The 27,348-nt window shown below is 38.0% G+C and overlaps 1 protein-coding gene across 4 annotated transcripts in view; it reads left to right on the plus strand.

Moving 5' to 3' along the window:
* The window catches only part of LOC100622780 (lamina-associated polypeptide 2, isoforms beta/gamma), a 31,381-nt gene extending 6,015 nt beyond the window's left edge, over window positions 1–25,366 (plus strand). The window contains exons 4-10 of one of the 4 annotated variants that reach the window (XM_021081948.1): window positions 3,151–3,309; window positions 8,549–8,646; window positions 18,090–18,209; window positions 18,309–18,404; window positions 18,806–18,916; window positions 19,842–19,930; window positions 20,913–25,366. In XM_021081948.1, the coding sequence (XP_020937607.1) occupies window positions 3,151–3,309; window positions 8,549–8,646; window positions 18,090–18,209; window positions 18,309–18,404; window positions 18,806–18,916; window positions 19,842–19,930; window positions 20,913–21,198 (959 nt within the window). In that variant the 3' untranslated portion in view covers window positions 21,199–25,366. The other 3 variants (XM_021081949.1, XM_021081950.1, XM_021081947.1) reach the window with 3 other exon arrangements.
* The last annotated feature ends 1,982 nt before the right edge of the window (window positions 25,367–27,348 follow it).

Genomic DNA, 27,348 nt, shown 5'->3' on the forward strand with positions numbered 1-27,348 from the left:
GTTATCCCCTCTAGTCACGAAGGTAGAGTTGGGGTTCTAAGGACCACCCGTCTGTCCTTAGTCATTTCTATGACTAAGATCTTACTTTCCCTTCAAGAAATAAAGTGAGAGAATGGAACTAGATAATCTCCAAGACTACCTCTGCTGAGATTGCTTCCTATTGTGCCCATATCACAGTACCTGGTGAGACATACTTGTCTTATATGGCAGTTGAGGAAAATCTGAGGCATAGCTGGCCAAAGTAATCTACATCATTAAGTTAATGACAGATGTTAATGTAACTCAAGTCATTCAATTCCCAGCACAGTACCCACTTTTAGTTGTAAAAAGTACCTTTTCGAAAGTCTGGTCTTCGACTTCCCTAGTGACCTAGCAGTTAAGGATCCGGCACTTTCACAGCTGTGGCGCAGGTATGATCTCTGGCCCAGGAACTTCCACATGCCATGGGCACGCCCAAGTAAATAAATAAAATAAATAAAAATAAAAAGCCTTGTCTTAATTGGGATTCAAGACTGATAGCCTACAGAAAAAACAAAAGAGAAAACTTGGAACTAAATACCCTGGATTTCCAGGAGTTCCTATTGTGGCTCAGTGGTAACGAACCCGACTAGTATCCATGACGAGGCAGGTTCAATCCCTGGCCTCGCTCAGTGGGTTAAGGATCCTGCGTTGCTGTGGGCTGTGGTGTAGGTCTCAGATGAGGATCAGATGTGGCGTTGCTGTGGCTCTGGTGTGGGCTGACAATTATAGCTCCAATTGGATCCCTAGCCTGGGAACCTCCATGTACAGCCCTAAAAAGCAAAAAAAAAAGGGGGGGGGGGAGAAAGAGAGATGCTGAAAACTGTGTATGTTGTATCAACACACATTAAATTACGTGTTAGTATACCAGTTGTTCATTTCCTCCCCAGCTTTTTTTGTTTTGTTTTGTTTTTGAGAGCTGCACCCACAGCATATGGATGTTCCCAGGCTAGGGGTTGAATCAGAGGTGTAGCTGCTGACTAGGACATAGTCACAGCAACGCTGGCTCCTTTACCCACTGAGCTAGGTCAGAGATCAAACCTGCATCCTCATAGATACTAGTCAGATTTGTTTCCTCTGAGCCATGATGAGAACTCATTTTCCCCAGCTTTATTGAGCTATAATTGACAAACAAAAGTTGTACATTTAATGTGTATAGCTTGCTTTAATATGCATATGTATTGTGATTGCCATAATCAAACTATTCAACATATCCATCACTTCACAGTTTTCTTTTATGTATGTATGTGTGGTGAGAACACTTAAGATCTAACTTCTTAGCTGGGAGTTTTGGCTGTGGTGCAGTGGGTTAATGATCCACCTTGTCTCTGTGGAAGCGTGGGTTGCATCCCTGGTGCAGTGGGTTAAGGATCTGGCATTGCTACAGCTATGGCACAGGTTGAAGCTGCAGCTCAGATTTGATCCCTGGCCCAAGGAACTTCCATATGCAGTGGGTGTGGCCAAAAAAGATGTACCTTCTTGGCAGATTTCGAGCATATAATAAATGTTAACTATCGCCCAGGCTATATATTATATTTCTAGAACTTAATTGCCTTGTATAACTAAAATTTTGTACCCTTTGACCAGGGTCTCCTTATTTCTCCTTCCCCAGCTGTTCATCTTAAGACTGCTTATATATAACATTCCAAGATATGTGTTGTTTGTAAAAAATAAATGTTTATCATTTTACTCATAGAAATCAGGGAAAGATATACAGCTAGCATAAAACAAAGTAAAAGCATTTTTGGTTTTATTATCTATTTATTTATTTATTTATTTTGTCTTTTTTGCCATTTCTTGGGCCGCTCTCACGGCATATGGAGGTTCCCAGGCTAGGGATCGAATTGGAGCTGTAGCCGCCGGCCTACGCCAGAGCCACAGCAACGCAGGATCCGAGCCACGTCTGCGACCTACACCACAGGTCACGGCAACGCTGGATTGTTAACCCACTGAGCAAGGGCAGGGATCGAACCCGCAGCCTCATGGTTCCTAGTCGGATTCGTTAACCACTGCACCATGATGGGAACTCCCGCATTCTTGGTTTTAAATTGTCATTGATGTTGAACTGTGTTACTAAATTGTAATTGGTATATAATTTCTATTTGTAATATACATTTTCCACAAAAGGTCATTTTTACTTTAGCAGTTATACTTAAATATGTTTTAACATCTTAAATTTACGCAAAATTGTCACTACAGCAGCTCTGGTCATTGCTGTGGCATGGATTCCATCCTTGGCCTGAGAATTTTCATGTGCTGTGGGTGTGGCCAAAAAAAAATCCCACAACTCTAAGAGATTAATATGCCTATAAATGGCATTCAGTTATGGGGAAAGTCCTATAAATCATGTTTTTAAAAATCAAATGTATTTGATATAAAACAAGAACTTCTAGAGTTATGGGATTTTAATCATAGTAATTCAGAGGAGTACAGTCTCTTTGTAAAAAATAATAATTTCCCAGGCTCTTGGGAGCTCTGGGACACAGGTTCAGTCCCCAGCCTGGCACCGTGGGTTAAAGATCTGGCATTGCTGCAACTGTGGCGTAGGTCCCAACTGCAGCTCGGATTTGATCCCTGGCTCAGGAGCTACATATGCCTCGGGGCAGCCAAAAATGAAAATAGTAATAATAGCTTTTCTACAAAGGCAAGTACTATGACATAGTACTAGGGAAATTACACAAAGTTCAAGACTTTTCAGTCAGAAATACTCTATAGTAATGGCTCTTCAGTAGGTAGTCTATAATAAGACCTAAATCAAGGAGTTCTCTTGTGGTGCAGCAGGTTAAGGATCTGGCATTGTCACTGCAGCACCTCTGGTCACTGCTGTGATGTGGGTTCCATCCCGGACCTGGTAATTTCCACATGCCACGGGCACAGCCCCTCCACCCCCAATAAAAGACTTAAATCAATCTATTGTATATTCCATGCTACTATTAAAAAACATTGTCTTAATCATGTATTAAAATCCCAGAAAAACACCTGTTTCAGGAAAGAATCCATTTATATTTTTAAGCACTAATATTTAGAAAAGGAAATAGTGAAAAAATAAATTTTAATGTTTCTAAAGATAATATCTGAGCTGGATCTTAAATAAGAAAATACAAGTACTAAAGCAATTCTTCCTTAATACAGGAACAACCAGGAAACTATATGAGAAAAAGCTATTGAAACTGAGGGAACAAGGAACAGAATCTAGATCTTCTACTCCTCTGCCAACAATTTCTTCTTCAGTGGAAAATACAAGACAGAATGGAAGTAATGACTCTGACAGATACAGTGACAATGAAGAAGGTAAACTTTTATATGATGTTAAAATATGTAATCAAAAAAATCAATTTTTTCAGACTCTTAAGATACAGTAACCATGAGGAAAATAAAATTTTAAATAATATTACCAAGATACGTGTAAATTTTGTTCACATCATTAAAATAGACCTCCAAATAATTTGATTTAAATACTTTTTGTTGATAATTCTAAGAAACAGAAGAGTATAAATGTCTAATTCTTTCTTAGAGAATATAGTATTACAAGTAAAGACAGTTGCCCCACTAATCACTTTGCAAGTATCATCTCCACAGAAGCAACCACTGTCATCAATATTGATGCTTATCTTTTCAGTCTGTTTTTAAATACTTTTTCATATGTATCTGCCTGATACATGGTATTATTTTGTACTTTAAAAAAATCTGTGATATCATGTGAAATCTTATCACTTGCTTTTCTTTACTCTGTTATATTGAGATCTCTTACTGATATATTACATATACTTAATTTCAAGTAATTAATAGGTAGCAATAGTATTTACATATGGTATCTTTTCTCTGTTCTCTATTGATAAGCATTTAAATTTATAGTTTTTGTTAGAAAATCTGATTTCAGGATAGCTTTATAGCAAATATTTTGACATACATTTAGTGGACTATTTTAAGAAAATTTGGCCATGGTATGTAAATATTTTTTGAGAGTAGTACATGAAGTATACGACCTTTTAAATTTTATTTTAAGAACAGCTTGATACTTCTGAACTTTTAATTCATATGCCTTGCTTGTTAATTTCATGACTGTCTAATGAGTCAGATTGCATATATCTCTGTAAGCATTGCCTGCCAGGGCACAGTCTGTCAAATTGGTTGTTCAGAGTATGAAATATAGAGTCTTTTTCTTCAACAGCACTATGTTAGCAAAGAGGCAAAGAATAGAGTTAGCTTAAACACAAGTAATGCTTAAACTTCCTGCCTCTTTTGCCTCTACAGGAAAGAAGAAAGAACACAAGAAAGTGAAGTCCACTAGGGATTGTGTTCCTTTTTCTGAACTTCCAACTACTCCCTCTGGTGGATTTTTTCAGGGTATTTCTTTTCCTGAAACCTCCACCCGTCCTCCTTTGGGCAGGACTGAGCGACAGGCAGCTAAGAAAGTACATACTTCTAAGGGAGACCCACCTAGGGAACCTCTTATTGCCGCAACCTTGCCTGGCAGGGAACAGTTGCAAAAGTTAGCCTCTGGAGAGAGTTTGCTTATTTCCTCCAAGTCTAGCCATGGTAGATGTTTAGAGAAAAGTTCTTCAACATCATCTCAGCATGAACTCGCTGCCTTGTTGGTCTCTGCTGCAGCTTCTCCTTCACTGATTAAAGAAACCACCAATACTTGCTATAAAGATATAGTAGAAAATATTTACTGTGGTGAGAAAAGTGGAATTCAACCATTATGTACCAAGAGGTCCCATGATTCAGATCAGTCAACTCTCTCCAGTGAAAGGAAAGCACTAGAAGAGTCTGAGAGATCACAAGTTATTTCTCCACCACTTGCTCAGGCAATCAGAGATTATGTCAATTCTTTGTTGGTCCAGGGTGGAATAGGTAGTTTGCCTGGAACTTCTAACTCTACACCCCCACTGGATGTAGAAAATACGTGGAAGAGAATTGATCAGTCTAATTCTCAAGAGACTGAATCCCTCTCTCCTCCACGAAAATTACCTAGGCTCAGTGGAAAGTCAGCAGAGGGAAAGGATTCAGGTTCTTCTGTGGCATTTCAAAATATACCTGAATCTGAACTGATGTCGTCTTCTGCAAAAACTGTTGTCTCTCACTCGCTTACTACCTTAGGCATTGATATGTCTAAGCAATCACAGCGTGATAAAATAGATGCCCCTGAACTATCTTTTCCCTTCCATGAATCTATTTTAAAAGTAATTGAAGAGGAGTGGCAGCAAATTGACAGGCAACTGCCTTCATTGGCATGCAAGTATCCAGTTTCTTCCGGAGAGGCAGTGCGCATATTATCAGTTCCAAAAGTAGATGATGAAATCCTGGGGTTTATTTCTGAAGCCACTCCACCAGCAAATATTCAGGCAGCTTCCACTGAGTCCTGTGAGAAACAGTTGGACTTAGCACTTTGTAGAACATACGAAGCTGCAGCATCAGCATTGCAGATTGCAACCCACACTGCCTTTGTAGTTCAGGCTATGCAGGCAGACATTAGTAAGGCTGCACAAATTCTTAGCACAGATCCTAGTCGCATGCACCAGGCACTTGGGACGCTAAGCAAAACATACGATGCAGCCTCATTTCTTTGTGAAGCTGCCTTTGATGGAGTAAAGATGGCTGCCCATACCATGGGATCTTCCACTTTAGGTCGCCGATATCTCTGGCTAAGGGATTGTAAAATTAATCCAGCTTCTAAGAATAAGCTGGTTGTTACTCCCTTTAAAGGTGGAACATTATTTGGAAGAGAAGCATTAAAAGTAATTAAAAAGCGTGGAAACAAACACTAATAAAATAAAGACATCCGTCTTACCTTTGATATGGGGAACTTGGCAGCTTTTCTAGGAATTTGAAGCACTTTTATACCAGAATTTTCTTTTAAGGTCTTTTACTTTCTAGAATAGGCTAATTTCAAAATTTCAAACGTCTGCCTGTTAAATTGCAGTATAAAAGTAATTGCCTGTATATAGCTGCCCTTTTTTTTCAAGTTGCACAGATAGAAAGCCTGATACTAACAATTTAAAGCTTTTCTAGATTACACTTTTGTCTCAGATAGTTCAGTCCTTCCTATTTTAAGACTTAATTAATCTTCAAAACTAAGAAAATTTCATTAACTAGATTATAAGTTGAGTCCTCACGGTTTTAAAAATTACTAAATATCTTTTTACTTTCCAGAACCAGTCTGCATATTTTTTATTTTCTCACTTGTGTTGTTTTTTTACTTATGTCTACAGTACATTTGTAGTATTCCAAATCAGTGCAATTCAAAAGTGCCAGGTTACAAACTATTACTGATCCACAGACATAAGCATTCACCAAAATTTGAATCTAGATCAATGTCAGAGTTTATTTTTGTGGTAAAATTTTATTGATAGAGGAAAACAGTGTGCTAATTTACATTCTGGTGCAAATGCTTGTTTTTTTCATGGACTGATAGCCAACAGTTCATGGACCACATTTGGAGAAGTACGACTCTAGACTGTAGTATTCTGGGATAATGCATTCTCACCATCACTGTAAAACTAGTCAGATGAACTAAGAAAAATGAGGCTTTTTTTTTTTTTTTTTTTTTTTTTTTTTAAGTAACACTTGTATGTTGTAATTCATGGATGATTAGGCTTAATCTAAGCTAAATCCTAAAGTCATTAAGAAATACTATATCACAGTTTCTCTGTGTTTATGTAAGGCAGTATATTCTGTTTTCATTTCTATGATTGTAAGATGAGAGAGTCTAACTGTAGAGGCACTTGATAATTGAATTGCTTTGTATTTTTATGGAAATAAGTAGTATTAAATATAAGCAAAATATAGTCCCTTGGGTACTTCTAAACATTTTTATATTCTTAGACTATCCATGTCCATCTTTGCAGCTTTCTAGGAGTAATTTTGTTATTTGTCTGCTGAAATGTACATGTATACATGTACCTACTAAGTGCTATGTGATTTTTTTTAATGTATTACTGTAGAATGCTTTTGCAAATTCAATAAAGTTGCTAAATTTAAAAAGTTTTGTGTGGTCTCCACAAACATTTTGTATGTGTGATTTATTCTTGGAGTTGTAACAAGTTAGATATTTGTAGATGAATATCCCTTTTCCATTTCATCGTTGAAACTCACTTGACATTCCAATGATACAGGTGAAAATACTCAAATTATTATATAGGGTTTTTTTCTATTTGAGGACCATGTTTTTATTGGCTATTGGAATTTAAGTTTATAAGAGGAATTACTCTGTATTAATAAGTCAAACAGATATTTGTTTAATCAGCTCAACTATTATTAAATTCTTTACTTTGTGCTTTCTTATGCTTAGGTTTTGAATTAACAAACATAAGACTTTATAATGCTAAGTATTGTTCCAAAGATAACAGATCTATTAATAGAATTATTGGGAAGTGGAGTTGATACGTTAATCCTAAATAAAGATTGAACTATTTGAACTAACGTAAAAATAACTTCATTTTTGAGAAATTTCCTAGTAGATTCGACTAGTACTAGACCAGATAGTTAGCAAAACACATTACTCTCTTGACTACTTTTTGGCATAACTGCATTGAATGCATGCAAAATTAAGCTTTTGTTTGAGAATTGACTCCATTTCTGTGCGTGGTAAGAAAGTAACTTTTTGGTGATAGATGTTTTAGAAATGACAACTGACAATTTTCCTATACTGTGGTAAATGGCCACAAAAATGTAGAAGCTAACTAAAACCTTTACGAGTCTCTTGAAAAATCTAGCCCTTCAAATGATGATAAAACCAAGACTAGGAAAGTGGGATGTTGAAGCCTATGAAAAGATACATGTGTCTGAGTTTTTATGATAATCTTCATGGTGACATGCAAAGTAATACATAATGCACTAGCTTCTCTTGAAAGAAGTGCTACTTTATTATGGGGAGGAGGAGGAGACGTGACATGTGATCAGTTGTATTTTTTATGTGTATTTTTTATGTATCCAAGGTTTTTATAATCACATTAGGAAAGGAGGAGAGAGTTAAACTGCACTTACATTAACATCATCGTACTTCCTGTTACTAGTCTTGATGCTATACAGTATACAGGTGGTTCTTTTTTCATCCTGAAAATTCCCTATAGCCTTTTACCTTCCGTATTCTAAATTTTAGTTTAATAACTAACCTTTGTTTATGTAGTAATAATGCACTGTATGGACAAAAGAATGGTAACAGTTATGTATTTTAATGTCCTTTTCTCACATCTAAATTGTTTTTAGTAAAAAGTGGCCATGATAGCACTTTGAGTTCGCTTTATATTTCAGGCTATTAGTCCCAGAAAAAAGAAAGAATAAATAGAAAAAATGATCATACTCAGGAGTTGGGGAGATAAACAAAAATGGGATAAACTAAGAAAGGAAAAGGAAAGTTTTTAAAGGCAGAAATTGCAGTTAACCAGTTTGGGTCTCTTGAGGTAATACCAATAAACTTATTTTACATACTAGTATGCCTAAAAACCAGAGTTCTAAAGTAATGTTAGGATGACGTTGTAATTTATTGTGTTTCAAAGAGTAATGATTTTTCCAATGTTATTTCCAGACTCTAAAATAGAGCTCAAGCTTGAGAAGAGAGAACCACTAAAGGGCAGAGCAAAGACTCCAGTAACACTCAAGCAAAGAAGAGTTGAGCACAATCAGGTATCTTTAGCTTTATGGTCGCTGTATTCAGGTATAAGTAATCTCCTGACAAGAGAAATTTGCCTGTGTACTTGCCTTTGGTTAATAGGCGACAGCCAAAATCCAGCATACTCGATGAAGTGTTCATTAAGTGGCACCAGAAGTCTAAACATTGTGTGTTTTGTCAGTAGTGTAGCCTGTGCTTACTGCAAAAGTCTGTTGAGTAAATGTCTCACTTGTGCTTGATTCTGTGCTAAGCATGGTTCCAAGCCAGTCATGCTGCTTTTTAAGAAAAATATTTTAAAAGGTGGAAATACCTAAGCAAGTCTGATACAATAAAAGATAGGGGGAGTGTTTTGTATTTGTGTCTTTGTCTCTAGATTTTTGACTTGACTTTGCTTTTACTTTGTTTGGCCTGTGTTATGTTCTGTGGCTTTTCCCTCATCTCTGAAGCTGGTCTGATCCTAAGACCACACTGATCACTTTCCTTACCCTAAATAGAAATTTACCTTTTTTATTGTGGGTGAGGCAAGATGCAGTTTTCCAAAGGAAAATGTGGGAAACTAAGGGAAAAATAAGCACAGGAATAAATGAACTTAGTTTCGAGAAAACCAATTATTGCCTAATCTAACATTGATTTCGGCTGACAGTTTACAAGTCAGCCATCTCTGGAGTCATTTTCCCTACCCTTTTTCTGTCTCATTGCAAGATTTGTCTGGCTGACTATTTATCTTTTCCATTTTCTTCTTGTCATTTTATTTTATTTTATTTTTTGTCTTTCAGGGCCGCAGCTACGGCATATGGAGGTTCCCAGGCTAGGGGTCGAATCAGAGCCATAGCCTCTGGCCTACACCACAGCCACAGCGACGAAGGATCCGAGAGGATCCAAGCCGTGTCTGTGACCTACACCACAGCTCATGGCAATGCCGGATCCTTAACCCACTGAGCGAGGTCAGGGATCGAACCTGCAACCTTATGGTTCCTAGTCGGATTCATTTCCGCTGCACCATGACAGGAACTCCCTTTTTGTCATTTTAAAGCCATACATCCTCAGTGGAAATGTTCTTGATTTCTTAATCTGTGTGTCTCTCTTGGTTTGATGTAGTTAAAGTTGAATTTCAGAACTGTTTGTTAGAAGTGAACTTGGTGACTGTGTGAAGAATGTGTAGAGCTTTGAATGAAAGAAGATTTTGTTTAATATTGAACCAAAGACTGGAGTAGATATTTTGTTGTCCTTTTATCTGCTATTACTCGGGAAGAACTACAAGGGCCTGCTGAAGAATAAGGAAATAACAGAGCAAGAGAAACTAGGAAAATCGGGTGAAGGACACTGAAATAGACATGGAGAATTTTGGTCCAATTTATGAAGGCAAGATGGCATCACGCTAGCAAGAATGCGTTGACTTTGAAGTAACAGGTTAAAGAGAGGGAGGATGGTATTAAATATGGTTTAAGGGGTAATTGTTTGACTTGGGGAATCTTAACTGAGGGACAAAATAGTCAAAAGAGAATAGATTTAGGAGATACAGGCAGGATTAGACAGGGGCCTTATACAAAATTTAAATCTCATAGAAAACTAGAGGCAAGAGTTTAATGACCCTTCAGTTACAGAACAGTTGTCAACATTTTACTAGTTTTTTCATCTTCACCCTCACCCTTTAGCATTTTTAATTCCTTTGGTTTTGTAATTTGTTGCTTAAATATATTAAAACAAATCTCTGACGTCCTCTCATTTCTACATTAAGATATCAATATTTCAGTATATATCTCTAAAGGATATAAGCTGCTTTTTGTTTATGTATATTAGATGTGAAAGAACTATTTTATTTGGAGTGTTGTGGCATTGTGTGTATGTGTAAAATAAGGTTTTCCTCCTGTGTTCAAAGCTCTGTACATCCTATATACAGTCACCTGCAGTCTCAGAGATGTCTCTTTTATGATTGAAGTGTTCAAATCGGGTTTCAAACAAGGTCCACAAATCATTTAGTGTTTTTTGGATTTGTTTTGTCTTTTAAATCTGTACTTATTGCCACTATAACTTTCCCCTCCCTCTGTTAATTTGGTGAAGAAACTAGGTTAGTTCTCTACAGAATTTCTCACATTGTGGATTTGGCAGATTGCTTCTTCAAGGGTCATTTCATTTGCTTTTCTGTCCCCTGTATTTCCTGTAGAATAGGAAGTTAGACCTCTTTGGTGGGGGATAGACCTTTCTGTGATGATGAAAATGTTTTGTATCTGCTATTCATTCGGTAGCCATTAGCCACAATACTTGGAGTGTGACTTTTGTGGCTGAGAAACTAAAATTTTGATTTTATCTAATTTAAATAGCCATGTATGGCTAATAGTTACCATTTTGCACAGTACAGATCTAGAGGATTAGTGAGATTTGAGTTCAGTTACTTTGACAAGAATACTTCATAAAGAGTTTCCATTGTGGATCAGTGGTAAGGAACTAATATCCATGAGGACGTGGGTTCAATCCCTGGTCTTACTCAGTGGGTTGAGGATCTGATGTGGCTGTGGCTGTGGTGTAGGCTGGCAGCTACAGCTCTGATTTGACCCCTAGCCTGAGACCCTCCATATGCTGCGGTGCAGCCCTAAAAAGACCAAAAAAAAAAAAAAAAAAAAAAGACTACTTCATAAATAGTGTTGTAGCCATCACGTTGCATCATATCAGAGGTACATCATCCTAAAATTAATTGCTAATGGGTTCAGATGTTGAAAGCCTAGTTCATCTATTGTAAGTTCCACATTGTCTTTTCATTTAGTGGTTATGACAGCCGTTTATGATTATTGCCTAGATCCATTATTTCAAGTCGTTAAGGTGGTTTTTCTCTTTCTCTCATTCCTTTACATCTATAACTGGAATTCCCCTTTTTTTTGGCCATGCTTTGTGACATGAGGAAGTTCCTGAGCCAGAGATCGAACCCATTCCACAGTAGCAACCCAGTCTTCTCCAGTGACAACACTAGATCCTTAACCCCCTGTGCCACAGGGGAACTCCCTATAACTGGATTTTTTTGTTTGTTTTTTCTTCTTTTTGCTATTTCTTTGGGCCACTCCCACGGCATATGGGAGGTTCCCAGGCTAGGGGTCGCATTAGAGCCGTAGCCACCAGTCTACGCCAGAGCCACAGCAACGCAGGATCCAAGCCGCGTCTGCAACCTACACCACAGCTCACGGCAACGCCGGATCGTTAACCCACTGAGCAAGGGCAGGGACCGAACCCACAACCTCATGGTTCCTATTCGGATTCGTTAACCACTGCGCCATGACGGGAACTCCTGGAATTTTTTTATAAAGAACTTTTTGTCATGAATTGTCTAGTTGCCTTGAAATAAAATTCATACAGGAAGGCCAGGATAAATGCTTACTTGGCTTTTATTTGCCATTTTCCAAGTTAAAGCACCATAGTCTTTTTTTTAGGGTCACACCCACGGCATATGAAAGTTTCCAGGCTAGGGGTCCAATTGGAGCTATAGCTGCCGGCCTATGCCAGAGCCACAGCAATGCCAGATCCAAGCCGTGTCTGTGACTCACACCACAGCTCATGGTAACACCAGATCCTTAACCCACTGAGCGAGGCCGGGGGTCGAACCTGCAACCTCATGGTTCCTAGTTGGATTCGTTTCTGCTGCACCACGACAGGAACTCCAAAGTGCCATAGTCATTTTGAAAGGTGATCAATAAAAGTCTTTTTACTAGTAAGGTTTTTAATATATTTGATTCTTGATCACTTGATCACTGTTTTTTCACATTCAAATTGTACCATCATTAGCTGTTGGGAATTACTGAGTTGGTTCCTCTATCCTTTTATTGACCCCCATGTGTCTTTTCTTTCTTTTTTTTTCTTTTTTTCTGTTTTGTTTTTTTTTGTTGTTGTTGTTGTTGTTGTGTTTTTTGGGGGGTTTTTTTGGTTGGGGGTTTTTTTTTTGTTTTTTTTTTTTTTGCTTTTTAGGGCCACACTTGCAGCATATGGAAGTTCCCAGGCTGGTGTTAAATCAGAGCTGCAGCTGCCAGCCTGCACCACAGATTGAGCCACATCTACCACCTATACCATAGCTCACAGCAGCACCAGATCTTTAATCCACTGAGTGAGGCCAGGGATTGAACCCACACTCTTATGGATACCAGTTGGCTTCCTAACGTGCTGAGCCACAAAGGAAACTCCTGTCCCCATGTGTCTTGGATACTTTCTTGTTTTCTGGCATAATAATATACCCTGGGCTCATGTGTATTTCTTGCCTCCTGTCAAGTCAGTCATTTTTCCAAACAACTTTAATCCTTTTAATGGAAAGTATTATTTGGAGGCTACCCACAGTCTAAATACAAAGGGTATTCATTCCTACCTGGTTGTCACTGTTTTGGGCCTTTTCAGTAGGTAGACCTAGGAGCACTTAAATTTTTTTTTTTCCCCTTTTTTGTCCACACCTGTGACATGTGGAAATTCCTGGGCCAGGGATCAAATCCAGGCTGCAGCTGCAACCTACACTACAGCTGCAGCAGTGCCAGATCCTTAGCCACTGCACTGGACTAGAGATCAAACCCGGGCCACTGCAGAGACAATACCGGATCCTTAACCTGTTGTGCTTCAGTAGGAACTCCTAGGAATATCTATTTTTTTAGAAAGACTATAGGTCATGAATTCCTCAAATTTATGAATATATGCCAACTTATAGGTGTTAAACTTGTATCTTCTTTCTCTTACGCTGAATATCTTGGTTCTTAATATTGTTTCTCAAGTTTTTTTTGTTTCTGTTTTTTTTTTTTTTTTATTTAGGGCTGTGCCCGTGGCATATGGAGGTTCCCAGGCTAGGGGTCGAATTGGAACTGTAGCTGCTGACCTACACCACAGCCAGAGCAATGCCGGATCCGAGCTGTGTCTGCAACCTACACCACAGACCACAGCTCACAGCAATGTCAGCTTAACCCACTGAGCAAGGCCAGGGATCAAACCTGTGCCCTCATGGATACTAGTCAGATTCGTTACCCCTGAGCCACTTCAGGAACTCCTCAAGAATGTTTTTAAATAACAGTATTACTACTAAAAGTAAGCTGACAATTGCAATTTCAGATTTTGGGGGAAGGTTTTTCTAATCTGTAGAATATAAAATACTATGCTTAAAATCACTTGAAAGAATTTTTTTCTATTCGTATTTTTTAATTATTGAGACTATATATGTGGGTTTTTTAAGTTTTGGTTTATACTTTGTTTCTTTTTGAGAATATAATACATAGATTTATGAATTTATTTATGCTCCCATCCTTATATAAAAGGCAGCCTACATTGCACATTTCTGTTTCTGTTTTTAATCTAAACACATATCCTGATGATCACTCCATAGGACAGTGTAGTGTAATCATCTTCATCGCTTGTACCACTGTGTGGTATTGCATTTTATGGATTTACTGTAATCTGTTCAGCCGCTTTGCTTTTGGTGGATATTTAGATTGTTTTCAATTATGTGCCATTCCGAATAAAGCAAAGGTAAACCAACAGAGCCTTTTTACATGTCATTTCATATTTTAGCCAGTTTATCTTCAGGAAGCCTATAAGTGAAATTGCTGGGTATTAGTGCTATATGTTAGCAAGTTCCCCTGCATAAGAGTTGAACCATTTTGCATTCCCCCAAATAATGTGTGAGAATACTTCTCTAATGAAAGAAATATGATGCTGTTTAAAAACAAAAAAAAAAAAGTAAATATGAGAAACCATATTGATTACTAAATTGTTAGTTCTTCAGAGCAAGGTTATAAATTTTTTATTTAGAGCTTGTATTTTACTGACTGGGATTTACAGCCTCCTTTAATAACCCAGCTCCTGCATTCTCCATGTGCCTCAACTGTCTGATGTCTTCTGAATAACTTTTTAACTGATAGGGTTTTTTGTTTCTTCCTCCTGTTGTCTCTGTGATAAATTGAGGACTTTCTATAGACCATCTTGCTGAAAATGGATGATGCTGCAATTCTTATGTTGGCCACAGAGCGTATAGTAGTCACTGTACTAATTTTACATAACAATGAGTTTCTTCCTTTTCAATCAATAATTGTTTGGTCCATCTTACTTACTAAGTAGTTAAAACACTGAATTCTAATTTTGTTATTTTTTATTTATATTTTCTTCTCAAAGTCATTTGTTTTATAGTAGATTCTGGTAGAAAAATTTTTTTAGTCTTCAGGATTAGTTGCGTGAAAGACAGTTTTCTGTAACAATGATTAATTCTAAATTAGATAATGATATTAAGAACTGATAAAATTGGGAATTCCCGCTGTGGCACAGTGGGTTAAAAATCTGACTGCAATAGCTCAGGTTGCTGGGGTTGTGCAGGTTCGATCCCTAGCCCAGTGCAGTGGGTTAGAGGATCCAGCATTGCTGCAGTTGCAGTGTAAGTCACAGCTGTGGTTTGGTTCATTCCCTGGTGTGGCAACTCCCACATGCTAAGGGCGCAGCCATTAAAAAAAGAACTAGGAGTTCCCGTCGTGGCGCAGTGGGTAACGAATCCGACTAGGAACCATGAGGTTGCGGGTTCGGTCCCTGCCCTTGCTCAGTGGGTTAACGATCCGGCGTTGCCGTGAGCTGTGGTGTAGATTGCAGACGCGGCTCGGATCCCGCGTTGCTGTGGCTCTGGCGTAGGCCGGTGGCTACAGCTCCGATTGGACCCCTAGCCTGGGAACCTCCATATGCCGCGGGAGCGGCCCAAGAAATAGCAACAACAACAACAACAACAACAACAAAAGACAAAAAAAAAACAAAAAAAAAAAAACAAAAAAAAGAACTAATGGAGTTCCCGTCGTGGCACAGTGGTTAACGAATCCGACTAGGAACCATAAGGTTTCAGGTTCGATCCCTGGCCTTGCTCAGTGGGTTGAGGATCCAGTATTGCTGTGAGCTGTGGTGTAGGTTGCAGATGTGGCTCGGATCCCGCACTGCTGTGGCTGTGGTGTAGGCCGGTGGCTATGGCTCCAATTAGACACCTAGCCTGGGAATCTCCATATGCCGCGGGAGCCGCCCTAGAAAAGGCAAAAAAGACCTAAATAAATAAATAAATAAAAAATACTTGGCTTTGGAGCTCCCATCGTGGCTCGGTGGTTAACAGATCCGACTAGGAACGATGAGGTTGCAGGTTCGATCCCTGACCTTGCTCAGTGGGTTAAGGATGTGGTATTGAGATGAGCTGTGGTGTAGGTCGCAGACGTGGCTCTGATCTGATGTTGCTCTGGCTGTGGCATAGGCCAGCAGCTGGAGCTTCGATTGGCCCCCTAGCCTGGGAATCTCCATATGCTGCGGGTACAGCCCTAAAAAAAAAAAAAAAAAAAATTGGCTTTGAGATGCATCATAAGTCAGTGACATTGTCTTAAACCAATTGTAACCCCAGCTGCACATTAGAATCCCCTCAGGAGCTACAAAATTTAATTTTGCTCAGGTTGTTCTAGAAGGGATTCTGACTTAATTGGTCCAAAGCAGGGTTGGGAGCATTTGGTATTTTTAAAAAGCTTCCCAAATGATACGGTGCCTCCAGGATTGAGAATCTGTGATTAAAACTAGTGATCCCTTTGAGTTCCCGTTGTGGCGCAGTGGTTAACGAATCCTACTAGGAACCATGAGTTTGCAGGTTCAATCTCTGGCCTCGCTCAGTGGGTTAAATGATCCAGCGTTGCCGTGAGCTATGGTGTAGGTTGCAGACGTGGCTCAGATCCCACATTGCTGTGGCTCTGGCGTATGCTGGTGGCTACAGCTCCGATTAGACCTCTAGCCTGGGAACCTCCATATGCCGTAGGAGTGGCCCTAGAAAAGGCAGAAAGACAAAAAAAAAAAAAGAAAGAAAAGAAAAGAAAAAATAAATAAAACTAGTGGTCCCTTCTAGTCACATCATCAGGAATTTAACTATTAATAAGCATCTGTTATGTAATACATGTAATTTGTTTATAGATTTGTCTTTTGACTAACATTAAGTTTACCTTCAGCAGATTTTTCCTAATTGATAGCAGGAAAATGAACCCTGAGTTTCAGATTGTGAGTCAAAGGGGAAACTCTTAGGTCAATCCCAAATATAGATAAATACAAAATAAGATGTATGAGATTGTCTGTACCTTGTGGGGTTTTGATAGTAATTCTTCCAGCCAACTAAGCATACTTATTGGATGACTGCTCTTGTCCTGAGATAAAATACACCTGTCTGTAAAATTGATACTAACTTTATATAAAAACATCAGTTATTTAGATAAAAGATTAGCTTGAAAGCAAAAGTGACAATATAAGCATACTCTAGTGTAGTTAATCATTGATGGATGTCCTTAAGTAAAAGAATCTTCTGGTAATAGTGGTTTCAGAGTTGAATAACTTGTTACTTGGAATGTAGAATCTCAGGCCTCACCTTAGAGCTACTGAATTAGAATCTGCATTTTTAACAAAAGCTTCTGGTAATTGATATGTATTTTATAGTTTGAGAAGCACTGATCTAGTGGTTTTAAACTATGTGAGTACTCTTTTTTTTTAATGCCTCATATGCGGCATATGGAAGTTCTGGGCCCAGGGGTCAAATCGGAGCTGCAGCTACAGGCGTACACCACAGCCATAGCAGTGTGGGATCCAAGTCACATCTGTGACCTATGCTGCAAATTGCAGCAACACTGGATCCTTAACCCACAAGGAACTGAACCCACATCCTCCCAACACTATGTTGGGTTCTTGACCCACTGAGCCATAACGGGAACTCCTGAATTATTTTTTTAAAAAGGAAAATCAGTCCTCTTTTCAGGGAGAAATAAATCTGGGACTCGAAGGGAACAATGGTCTGTCTATTCCTATTACCATTTTCTTTTAGTAGTGAGGATTGAGTAGCACTGAGGCTTGGCAATGATATTTTAGGCTTGCCTGTTCATGAAAGAGGTGACTGTCGGGTTTTTGTTGCTACTCAGTTTTATCATCTGTTTGTAAGATGAGTTTGAGACCTGGGAATTTTTAAGTTCAGATAGCTGTGTATGGATTATAATTGCAACTGATTCTATTTGAATAATCCTAATCCTAACAATAATGTTTAATCTATGATAACGATTATAAAATTTGTTTTGTTTTTTTTTTTTAAAAACTGACTTGTTATATGTAACAAATGACTTTCTTACAAGTCATGCCTGCTTTTTTGTGTAGACAGCCAAGGATGCAGCTATAATACTAGAGCTAGATAGCAAACAGCAAGTCACAAGAGGAGCCAGTGATAAATTGACATACTTTCCCCACACACACTTTAATTATAATATGCAAGCTCCTCTAGTTGGATTCTACTGTATTTACCATACTTTTAAGTGTTCTCTGATGCCTATCTGTTCAATCAGTACATTTTGAGGGTGTAGCATTATTTGCACATACCAGCATTTGGAAACTTGGCTTCTCAGTGTGCTAATGTGGCCATTATTAAGGTATTTGCTGTTAGAATATAACTTTTAATATGTCGATGCTTGAATAGAGCTATTCTCAAGCTGGAATAACTGAGACTGAATGGACAAGTGGATCTTCAAAAGGCGGACCTCTGCAGGCATTAACTAGGGAGTCTACAAGAGGGTCGAGACGCACTCCGAGGAAAAGGGTGATGCAAGGCTTATTGCTTAGAATTGGGTTTTCAGATTGGTAGGGTTTTAGTGGTTATTTTATATTTATTGTTTTTGTTTTGTTTTCAAACTAACAGGTGGAAACTTCAGAACATTTTCGTATAGATGGTGCAGTAATTTCAGAGAGTACTCCCATAGCTGAAACTATAATGGCTTCAAGCAACGAAACCTTAGTAAATATGTTTCATAAACTATACAAGTGGTATTCTTTGTAAATTAGCCTTTAATTAAAATCGGGGAGGTGGTGAATTTTGGCAGACCTCAAACTTACATGTTTTTAAACATTTTAAACTCATTTTCCCCATGTAACTCTGAATTCTAGAATTTTTCAATATAGTTATTTTAATATATATATAATTCATTGTGTAAGAATCCTTAGTGCTTTAAGGATTAAAAGCAAATGATAAGGCTTCTCCATCACATGTAAACCACTGAATATATTTATTTCTAGGTTCTTATGCCTAAATTAAGAGAAAGTTTCACATATTACAGAAATCAGCTATCTTTTTTTTCTTTTAACGTGTCTTTGTTATGTTTGGATAATTCTGAGTCTGAATAATTTGAATCTTGGCAGGTTGTCAATAGGGTGACTGGAAATTTCAAGCATGCAGCTCCTATTCTGCCAATCACTGAATTCTCAGACATACCCAGAAGAACACCAAAGAAACCATTGACAAGAGCTGAAGTAAATGAATAAAATTTAGATCGATGCTATCATTGATCTTTTAATGAGGAAATATTTTTATTTGTTGTTCAGAGTGGGAGGGAGCAGAGCTTTCTTTATTGGGTGGGGGTGTCTATATATGACAAACTAATGCTATCCTCTTGCTGCTATGTGCCTCTTTAAGTTCCACTTTTCAAGGGAGTGGTCATTTTTGTGCTGCTTATAATATGTTCTCTTTGTTATGGATGTGGGTTCAAATTGTTAACTTGGGCTGTGGGGGAAGCTATACTATCTTTCATTGAAAGGTCAGATGAGATTTTGAAGTTACTTTGTATGATACTTGAATTACTTCTGTAAAATTAAGCTTTAAACTACTAACTGCATGATACATTATAATTTACTGATTCTTTACCAAAGATTATTTTTATCTAGGCATAAAAGTAATACTCCATCAGAACAATCAGATTGTTAAAAATTTGTTTTTTAAGTTAGGAAGATTGGATTGATCTACAGTTAATTAAAAACATACACTAAAATTTGTTAAAAGAACCATTTTAATGTGATATCTTTTATACTTAATCATTTGTTTTATTACAAAATTAACAGGAAGAAACAATGTACCCTTAATGCAAAGTATTGGAGGGAACTTAACTTGCACTGCCATATTAGCTATACTAAATTTATTTTTTAACTTATTTGAATGTGTGATGATTCCCATTCCCCTGCCTCCATTACAGCTTTAACATATCTTCACATTGAGGAAATTTGAAGAGAGCCTTGGACATGTATGGATAATTAAGCAAGAATGAATTTAGAAATGGCAGTTGTAAAAGTTGGATAGATTTAAGTGCATTCTGTTTCCAAAATTTCTGTCTAAAACTGTGTTCTAATTATTGCACATTTACACTAAGTTTTAACTTGCGTTTGTTTGTTTGTTTCTTATTAGGTGGGAGAAAAAACAGAGGAAAGAAGAGTAGAAAGGGATATTCTTAAGGAAATGTTTCCCTTCGAAGCATCTACACCAACGGGAATTAGGTATTCAGATACATTGAAACAAGTATTAATGTATTTTATTAGGGCATATTGATTTATTTGTTTCCACCTTTATTGAGATATGCTTGACATATTAAAAATTGTATATATTTAGAATGTACAACATAATTGTTTATATATACACACACACATAAACAGGAATTTTAGTTTTTGATTCTTCAGAAAATTACTATACCTCTGTTGTCAGAATTAAACTGTTCTTTTGGGGAGTGCTTTAATTCTTCTAAGTGCTAACTAGTTCATATTCTTGAAAATTGGGTTAGTTTCAAAATCTTTTTTTTTTTTTTTTTTTTTTTTTTTTTTGTCTTTTTGCCGTTTCTTGGGCTGCTCCCACGGCATGTGGAGGTTCCCAGCTAGGGGTTGAATCGGAGCTGTAGCCACCGGCCTATGCCAGAGCCACAGCAACGCGGGATCCGAGCCGCGTCTGCAACCTACACCACAGCTCACGGCAACGCCAGATCCTTAACCCACTGAGCAAGGGCAGGGACCGAACCCGCAACCTCATGGTTCCTAGTCGGATTCGTTACCCACTGCGCCACGACGGGAACTCCTAGTTTCAAAATCTAAACTGAAACCTAGTAAGAAGGAAAACAGTTTTTATTCATGGGTTTCTCTTTTCTAATTGAAAAAACTGCTTTTAGATAGCTGTTGAATTGTTTCCTGACTGAAGGAATCACAACCAAACTACCTTTTTTCCTTTCTTATCTCCTAAATATATTTGCTCTGAAAAGCCTTTAAGAAGGCAAATTTAGTGAATATCTATCAGTACTCTGAATATTGTTTTCTAATAAGATACACATCTAACTCTTCAAATGGAAAATGTATAGGAGTTTTACTTTTTAAATACATTGGCTGACCTCACTATTAATAATACATGGAATGTGTTTGGATTTAGGAGTGGTAATAACATTTTCTATTATTTATCTAATACTTATTTTTCTCTTCCTCCTTTCCTTCCCAACAGTGCTAGTTGCCGCAGACCAATCAAAGGAGCGGCAGGCCGACCATTAGAACTCAGTGATTTCAGGATGGAAGAATCTTTTTCATCTAAATATATTCCTAAGTATGTTCCTTTGGCAGATGTCAAGTCAGAAAAGACAAAAAAGGGACGCTCCATTCCCATGTGGATAAAAATTTTGCTTTTTGTTGTTGTGGCCATTTTTTTGTTTTTGGTCTACCAAGCTATGGAAACCAACCAAGGAAATCCATTCTATCAGTTTATTTCTAATAACTCTAAAAATGCCAACTGAACAATATCTCTTTGGCACATTCAACTTGGTCTCCTATTTTTAATAACTGTATAAAGAAAACATTTGCGTACATTTCTTGACTCAAGAACAAAAAAAATGTGATTTCACCTCAATAAATGTAATATTCCATTGAAAAGCAAACAAGATATATATAAATGGACTTCATTTAATGTTTTGGACTTTGGACTAGGAGATCACTTCGTGCCATATGAATAATCTTTTTTAGCTCTGGAACTTTTTTGTAGGCTTTATTTTTTTAACGTGGACATCTTATTTCTTTTTTGAGAAAAATTATATTGTTTTTGTGTATTTGGGAAACAAGAAGGGCAAAACATGGTGGTATAATGTGAAGCTATACATTTAAATACTTTGAATTCTTACAGAAAAGATTTTAAGAATTCTCTGCTGAATAAAAACTAGAGATGTGAAACATGAAATTCGGTAAGAGAAAAAGTAATTTGGGGTTGGTCTTTTTGTAACTGCAACAAAGTTTGATGGTGTTTATGGGGGAAAGTATAGCGATAATCTCCTGTAATTTTATCAATTGTAATGTTATTGTAGCCCTATTGTACTCACTTTTTAAAGTATTTCTAGTATCATGAATGTCCAACCCATTTAGATGCAGTTGATTTTTAGCAGGGATCTATCAGTGTAACATGTCCGTGCTTTGGAGAACTGTTACAGCTATCCATGTTTTTAAAAAACAGCCATACATGTTTTTAAAACCTGTTTAGCTGGCTATAAGGCTAAAATTGGAAGCTCGTAACTTTTTATTTACAACAGAACATTTATTCTGTCAATCCAATTTGTTACCAAAATATTTTTTAGATAAATAAGTGTGTGTGTATTTAGAAGTTAGAAATTTTAAACACCCATCTTAGGTTCCATTTGGATTCATTAGTGAATTATCTTCTGTTACCAAAACAAATTTTGCCAAGTTTTTGTTTTTTTTGGGTTTTTTTGCACCAAATTTCCCAACATAATTTGATTTGAAAGTGTAAAAACCATGTGCTTTTCATTTTAAATCACATAGTGAACTTTTCTTGGATACACAGGATTTATAAACTCTGAAATTGAGGCGGGCATTATGATTTTTGTTTACTCTTGAAAGGGTTAACTGTATCTTTGTGATTAATTTTTTTAGCTAAAACTTACCTCACGTATAACTTGGTTTGGTAAAGTAGGTAGGTATTTGAAATTTCCATAGAATCAAGTAAAACAAAAATTTTGAACTTAATCATTGAGTTTCGACTTTACAGTCATTGACCATAAAGCACATTAAAAATGTAAGTTGTTTTTAAATATCATCTGAAATAAAAAGATCCTTTTTAAAAAGGAAAAGCTAAAGATGTATATTGAGACCAACACAGCATTTTAATTTGGATCAGCCCTCATCTGATAATTAGCTTGTAGATATTTTGTAGATATTTTTCGCTTACTTGGCCATTGACTAGAAACATTTATAGTTCTGTTCCCTGCAAAGGCAATGGGAAACTTACTCCTACATCAGAAATGCTTGCCTCTCTGAGTAAAAGTGTATCTTTGAAATGAGCCCCAGAGGGAGCACTTTTACTCAGCCTTGCCTTTCTACAGCGATAACAGTCTACTTGTACTTTCTTTGTTTCCCATATTGTTTTCAATCTTTTGTTTATAATTAGAAGTTGTAAGAAGCTGCATTTAATGTTCAGAAATATGGGAAAAGAAAGCAGACTTAATATGTATGTAAGATCAGTTTTCTAATAGGAAAGATATGTTCCAAAATAGCTAAGTAGGTCAAGATAAAAACATGTAGTCTTTTCTTTTTTTCGTTTAATGTGTACTTAGTCTTTTGTCTGTGTCTGTTTTATTCCACTAGAATAAATGTGTCCTTGATGTAAATGCAAAGCATTTCTTCCTGATTAAAATTGTAGATGTAGATTTTACAATATAATTCAGTAATAAAAATGTAATTAACCTCTAGTTTTGTCATTGCAATAAATACTTTCCAAATAGGACAAACTATAAGATTTCCTGATAACATTTTTTTTTGCTTTTTTTGCTTTTTAGGGCCACATCTGCAGCATATGGAGGTTCCCAGGCTAGAATCGGAGCTACAGCTGCCAGCCTATGCCAGAGCCGCAGCAATGCCAGATCCGAGCCACATCCGGATCCTTAACCCACTGAGTGAGGCCAGGGATGGAACCCACAACCTCATGGTTCCTAGCTGGATTTGTTTCCACTGAGCCGTGGTGGGAACTCCCTGATAACATTTTATATGTGAGATTTATGGATTATTGAGTTTTAATTCTCATTTCAGTCTACTCTGTATTTTGCTTCTAATCATGATAGTAATCTGGTCCTCTTTTGTTCCTAGGTAAGCAATCTCTAGCCATTAGACTCTCAGAATGATGTAGGGAAGCTCTTGGAGGCGCTTATCTGTGGTGCTCATGATTGTTAGTCTTGCTTTCTTTTTTTCTTCCCCCTCTTTCTTTTTCAGCTGCATCCACAGCATATGAAAGTTCTCGGGCCAGGGATTGAATCTGAGCCACAGCTATGGCAAAGCTGGATCTTTAACCCACTGTACCACAGCAGGAACTCCTTTCAGTCTTGTTTTGAGACAAAGCAGAGATGTTGCTGCAGTATATTCATCATGGAGCTACATTCACAGGATGAAAATGCCTCTCTCCCTCTGCGATTCTTGTGTCCCCCCAAAGGTGATTTTATTTACATTAGTAATTCTCAAAGTAATATATACACTGTACTTAATTAGAAAGCAGATGGCATCAAAGACTTAACAGAGTGTGCTTTATTGCGTGCTTATAGTATGTGCTACGTGTGCTGTTCTATACACATGCTATGTATGGATTCATGATATGTATTGATCCTCATGATAATCCTGTGAAGTAGATATTTTCTGCCCCACAACCCACAGCATGCAGAAGTTCTGCAGGCTGGGGACCGAACCCATGCCACTGCCAGAGTGGCAGAACCAGAGCTACTGCATTGGGCCAACACTGGATGTTTAGGAGTTCCCATCATGGCTCAGTGGTTAACGAATCCGACTGGGAACCATGAGGTTGTGGGTTTGATCCCTGGCCTTGCTCAGCAGGTTAGGGATCCCGCGTTGCTGTGGCTCTGGCATAGGCCGGCAGCTGTAGCTCCAATTAGACCCCTAGCCTGGGAACCTCGATATGCCGCAAATGCAGCCCTAAAAAGACAAAAGACAAAAAAAAGCTGGGTGTTTAAAGTGCTGAGCCACAAGAGAATTCCAGAAGTGGGTATTTTCTTATTCTGTCGTTACAAATTAGGAAATTGACACTGGGACAGGTTAAGAAACTTGCCTGAAATGATGAGTCTGGCTGCACACGGTAATGGCAAAGGAGACCTGAAGACCCAGGCTCTGAATACTGGCGGAACCAGTTCTGTTCATCCATGCTCCTTCCACAAATTCAGTGGCGCCTGTACGTTTCAGGCTTTTTAGGCTCACTTCTAGTTTTAATCTTCGTCTGTAGCCATTTAACTTTGAACCCTCTTGACTTTAATTCATTTTCTGTTTCTTAATCTCTTTACCATCTTCACACAGGTTTTTTTTTTGCAATGTATTCTTTTTTTATGTCTTCGATTCATGTGATCAGTCTGTCACTTTGAATTAGCAGTCACAGTTCACACAGCATCTTCCCACCAAAGATTTAGGAAGAAAACAGGGAAGGAGACATGGAATTTTTAGTGCAGGGAGACCTAAAACAGATCAATTTTGTTATGTTCTGGTATGGACTCATTAGTTGAACTGACACTTGATAACATTTATTCTGTCTGTGTTCACAGTGCTTTGAAATTGATTGCTTGTAAAATTTTACTGCCCATTTCAACAGATATTTATTTAATGCCTCCATTGTGCCAGGTATAATGTTTGGCAGTGCATGGATGCAGTTTTAGAAATATCTTGAACTTGTCTTGGGCATTCTTTAGGGGAAGTAGTTTTATTTTTTATTTTATTTTTTGGGGGGCGGGGAGTAGTTTTTAAAAAACATTTGATCCTCATTAATCACAATATAGGTTTATTAGCTGTTAAAATGTTGTTTGTTCTTTAATTAAAAGGAATTAGTAATGTTTAACTCATGTAAGTCAAAGAACCAAAAATTTGTCAGCCTTTTTGGAATAAATCAAAGCTATCAAAATACAATCCTAATCAAATGTGTTTATGCTAAATTACTACTGTCTTTGTTGTCCAGAATTTAACATAGTGATCTTGTGATCATGAATAATTTGAAATTGTGAAGCAGTGTAAAATGTACGTGTTTTATTCTAGTAACAAATTAATACTAAGTTTATGGTTTGATTGGGAGAAGAATTAAATTATCTATTGCTACGGAATCACAAAACTTAGCTTAAAACAATTATTGCCATTTCTATGGGGTTGGAACTCAGGGAGTAGAGTTCCTGTTGTGGTGCAACAGAAACGAATCGGACTAAACTGTGAGGTTTCGGGTTTGATCCCTGGCCTCACTCAGTGGGTTAAGGATCCAGCGTTACAGTAAGCTGTGGTGTAGGTCGAAGACTCAGCTTCTATCCTACATTACGGTGTCATAGGCTGGCAGCTGTAGCTCCAATTAGACCCCTAGCCTGGGACCCTCCATATGCCTCGGGTGCAGCCCTAAAAAGCAAAAAAAAAAAAAAAAAAGTCAGGGAGTGACTTTGCCATATGCTTCTGGCTCATATAACTTTGTAGTTAACAGTCAGCCAGAGCCACAGTGCCATCTGAAGTTTCAACGGGGGCAGGATGTGCCACACTCAGGGTAATTGGCAGTCCTCAGTTCGTTACAGGCTATTGGGCTGGGGACGTCATAGGTTACCCTAGTGCCCTCAGGGAGAAGCAGCTGGCTTTTCCCTGAATAATCCAAGAATATGCACCCACAGCTGGAGGCACAGCATTTATATAACCTAATCTAGGAAGTCATATATCATCACTTCTGCCATGTACTATTGGTTTTACAGGTCAGATAGCAAAGGGACTACACAGGGTGAATACCCAGGAGGCAGGGTAATCAGAGCTTATCTTGGAGTTTGGCTACCACAACTATCTTAATGGGAAGGGTTATGTAGATAAGTTAGTTTAGCCATGCTACAGCATTTGAAAACAATGTTAAGTATTGCTTTGGAATTCACAGGGACATTTCTTTGGAGTGTTTGCTTTGATCTGTTCATCATTCCAAAAGATATATCAAAGCATATGGATGAAGAGCCATGAGACTGGAGAAAGATAGATTTGAGTTCTCTTGCAGAGGTAAACTTAACAGACTCAATAAAACATGATGAGACATAGATAAGTAAAAAATTTCCTGGAGATTTTTTTTACTGGGCTAGCCTAGTGGAAGACAGTTCCAGTCCCTGAAAGAATTCTAAAGAAAGACTAAATATGGGGGGACGAAGATGGACATTGGATTTGAATACATTGTATTTCTGTGAGATATTCTAGCAACCTAACACAACATTTGGGCCATAGTAAGTAAGCAGATGCTGTATTGAATAAATCCAAATGGAGATCATCTGTTGGCAATTAGGTAACTATCTGAAGGTTAGAAGAAAAACCAGAGTTCCCATCATGGCTCAGTGGAAACCAATCTGACTAGCATCCATGAGGACGCAGGTTCAACCCCTGGCCTTGCTCAGTAGGTTAAGGATCTGGCATTGCTGTGAGCTCTGGTGTAGGTCGCAGACACAGCCTGGATCCAGCGTTGCTGTGGCTGTGGTGTAGGCCTGCAGCTACAGCTCTGATTAGACCCCTAGCCTGCGAACTTCCATATGCTGCTGGTGCGGCCCTAAAAGCAAAAAAGACGGAAAAAAATGAACCAAAAAAAAAGTAGAAATTGTGTGTTTCCATTGTAGCTCCAGTGGTGGGGGTGGGGGTACAGAAAGAAGAACAAGAGGTGAGGAGAGCCCACATGCTTCAGAATTGGTTTAAATCACTTGAATGGTGGGGGTGGGGGTCCTTCCAGGCTTCCTCTGGCCAATCACCTTGCTTCATCTGGCTTTGAGCTCACATTTGGCCTGACTCAGCCCTCCCCTGTGTGTGCGAGCATCTTTTAGCCAGGATGGATTCTAGCACAAGGGTTTGTGGTCTGGTGCCCTCCTTTCCCTGACCCTCAAGGAAACTTTTTGTGAATTTGTGGT

The sequence above is a fragment of the Sus scrofa genome, unplaced genomic scaffold (assembly GCF_000003025.6).
Source record: "Sus scrofa isolate TJ Tabasco breed Duroc unplaced genomic scaffold, Sscrofa11.1 Contig2679, whole genome shotgun sequence".
Classification (NCBI taxonomy): Eukaryota; Metazoa; Chordata; class Mammalia; order Artiodactyla; family Suidae; genus Sus; species Sus scrofa.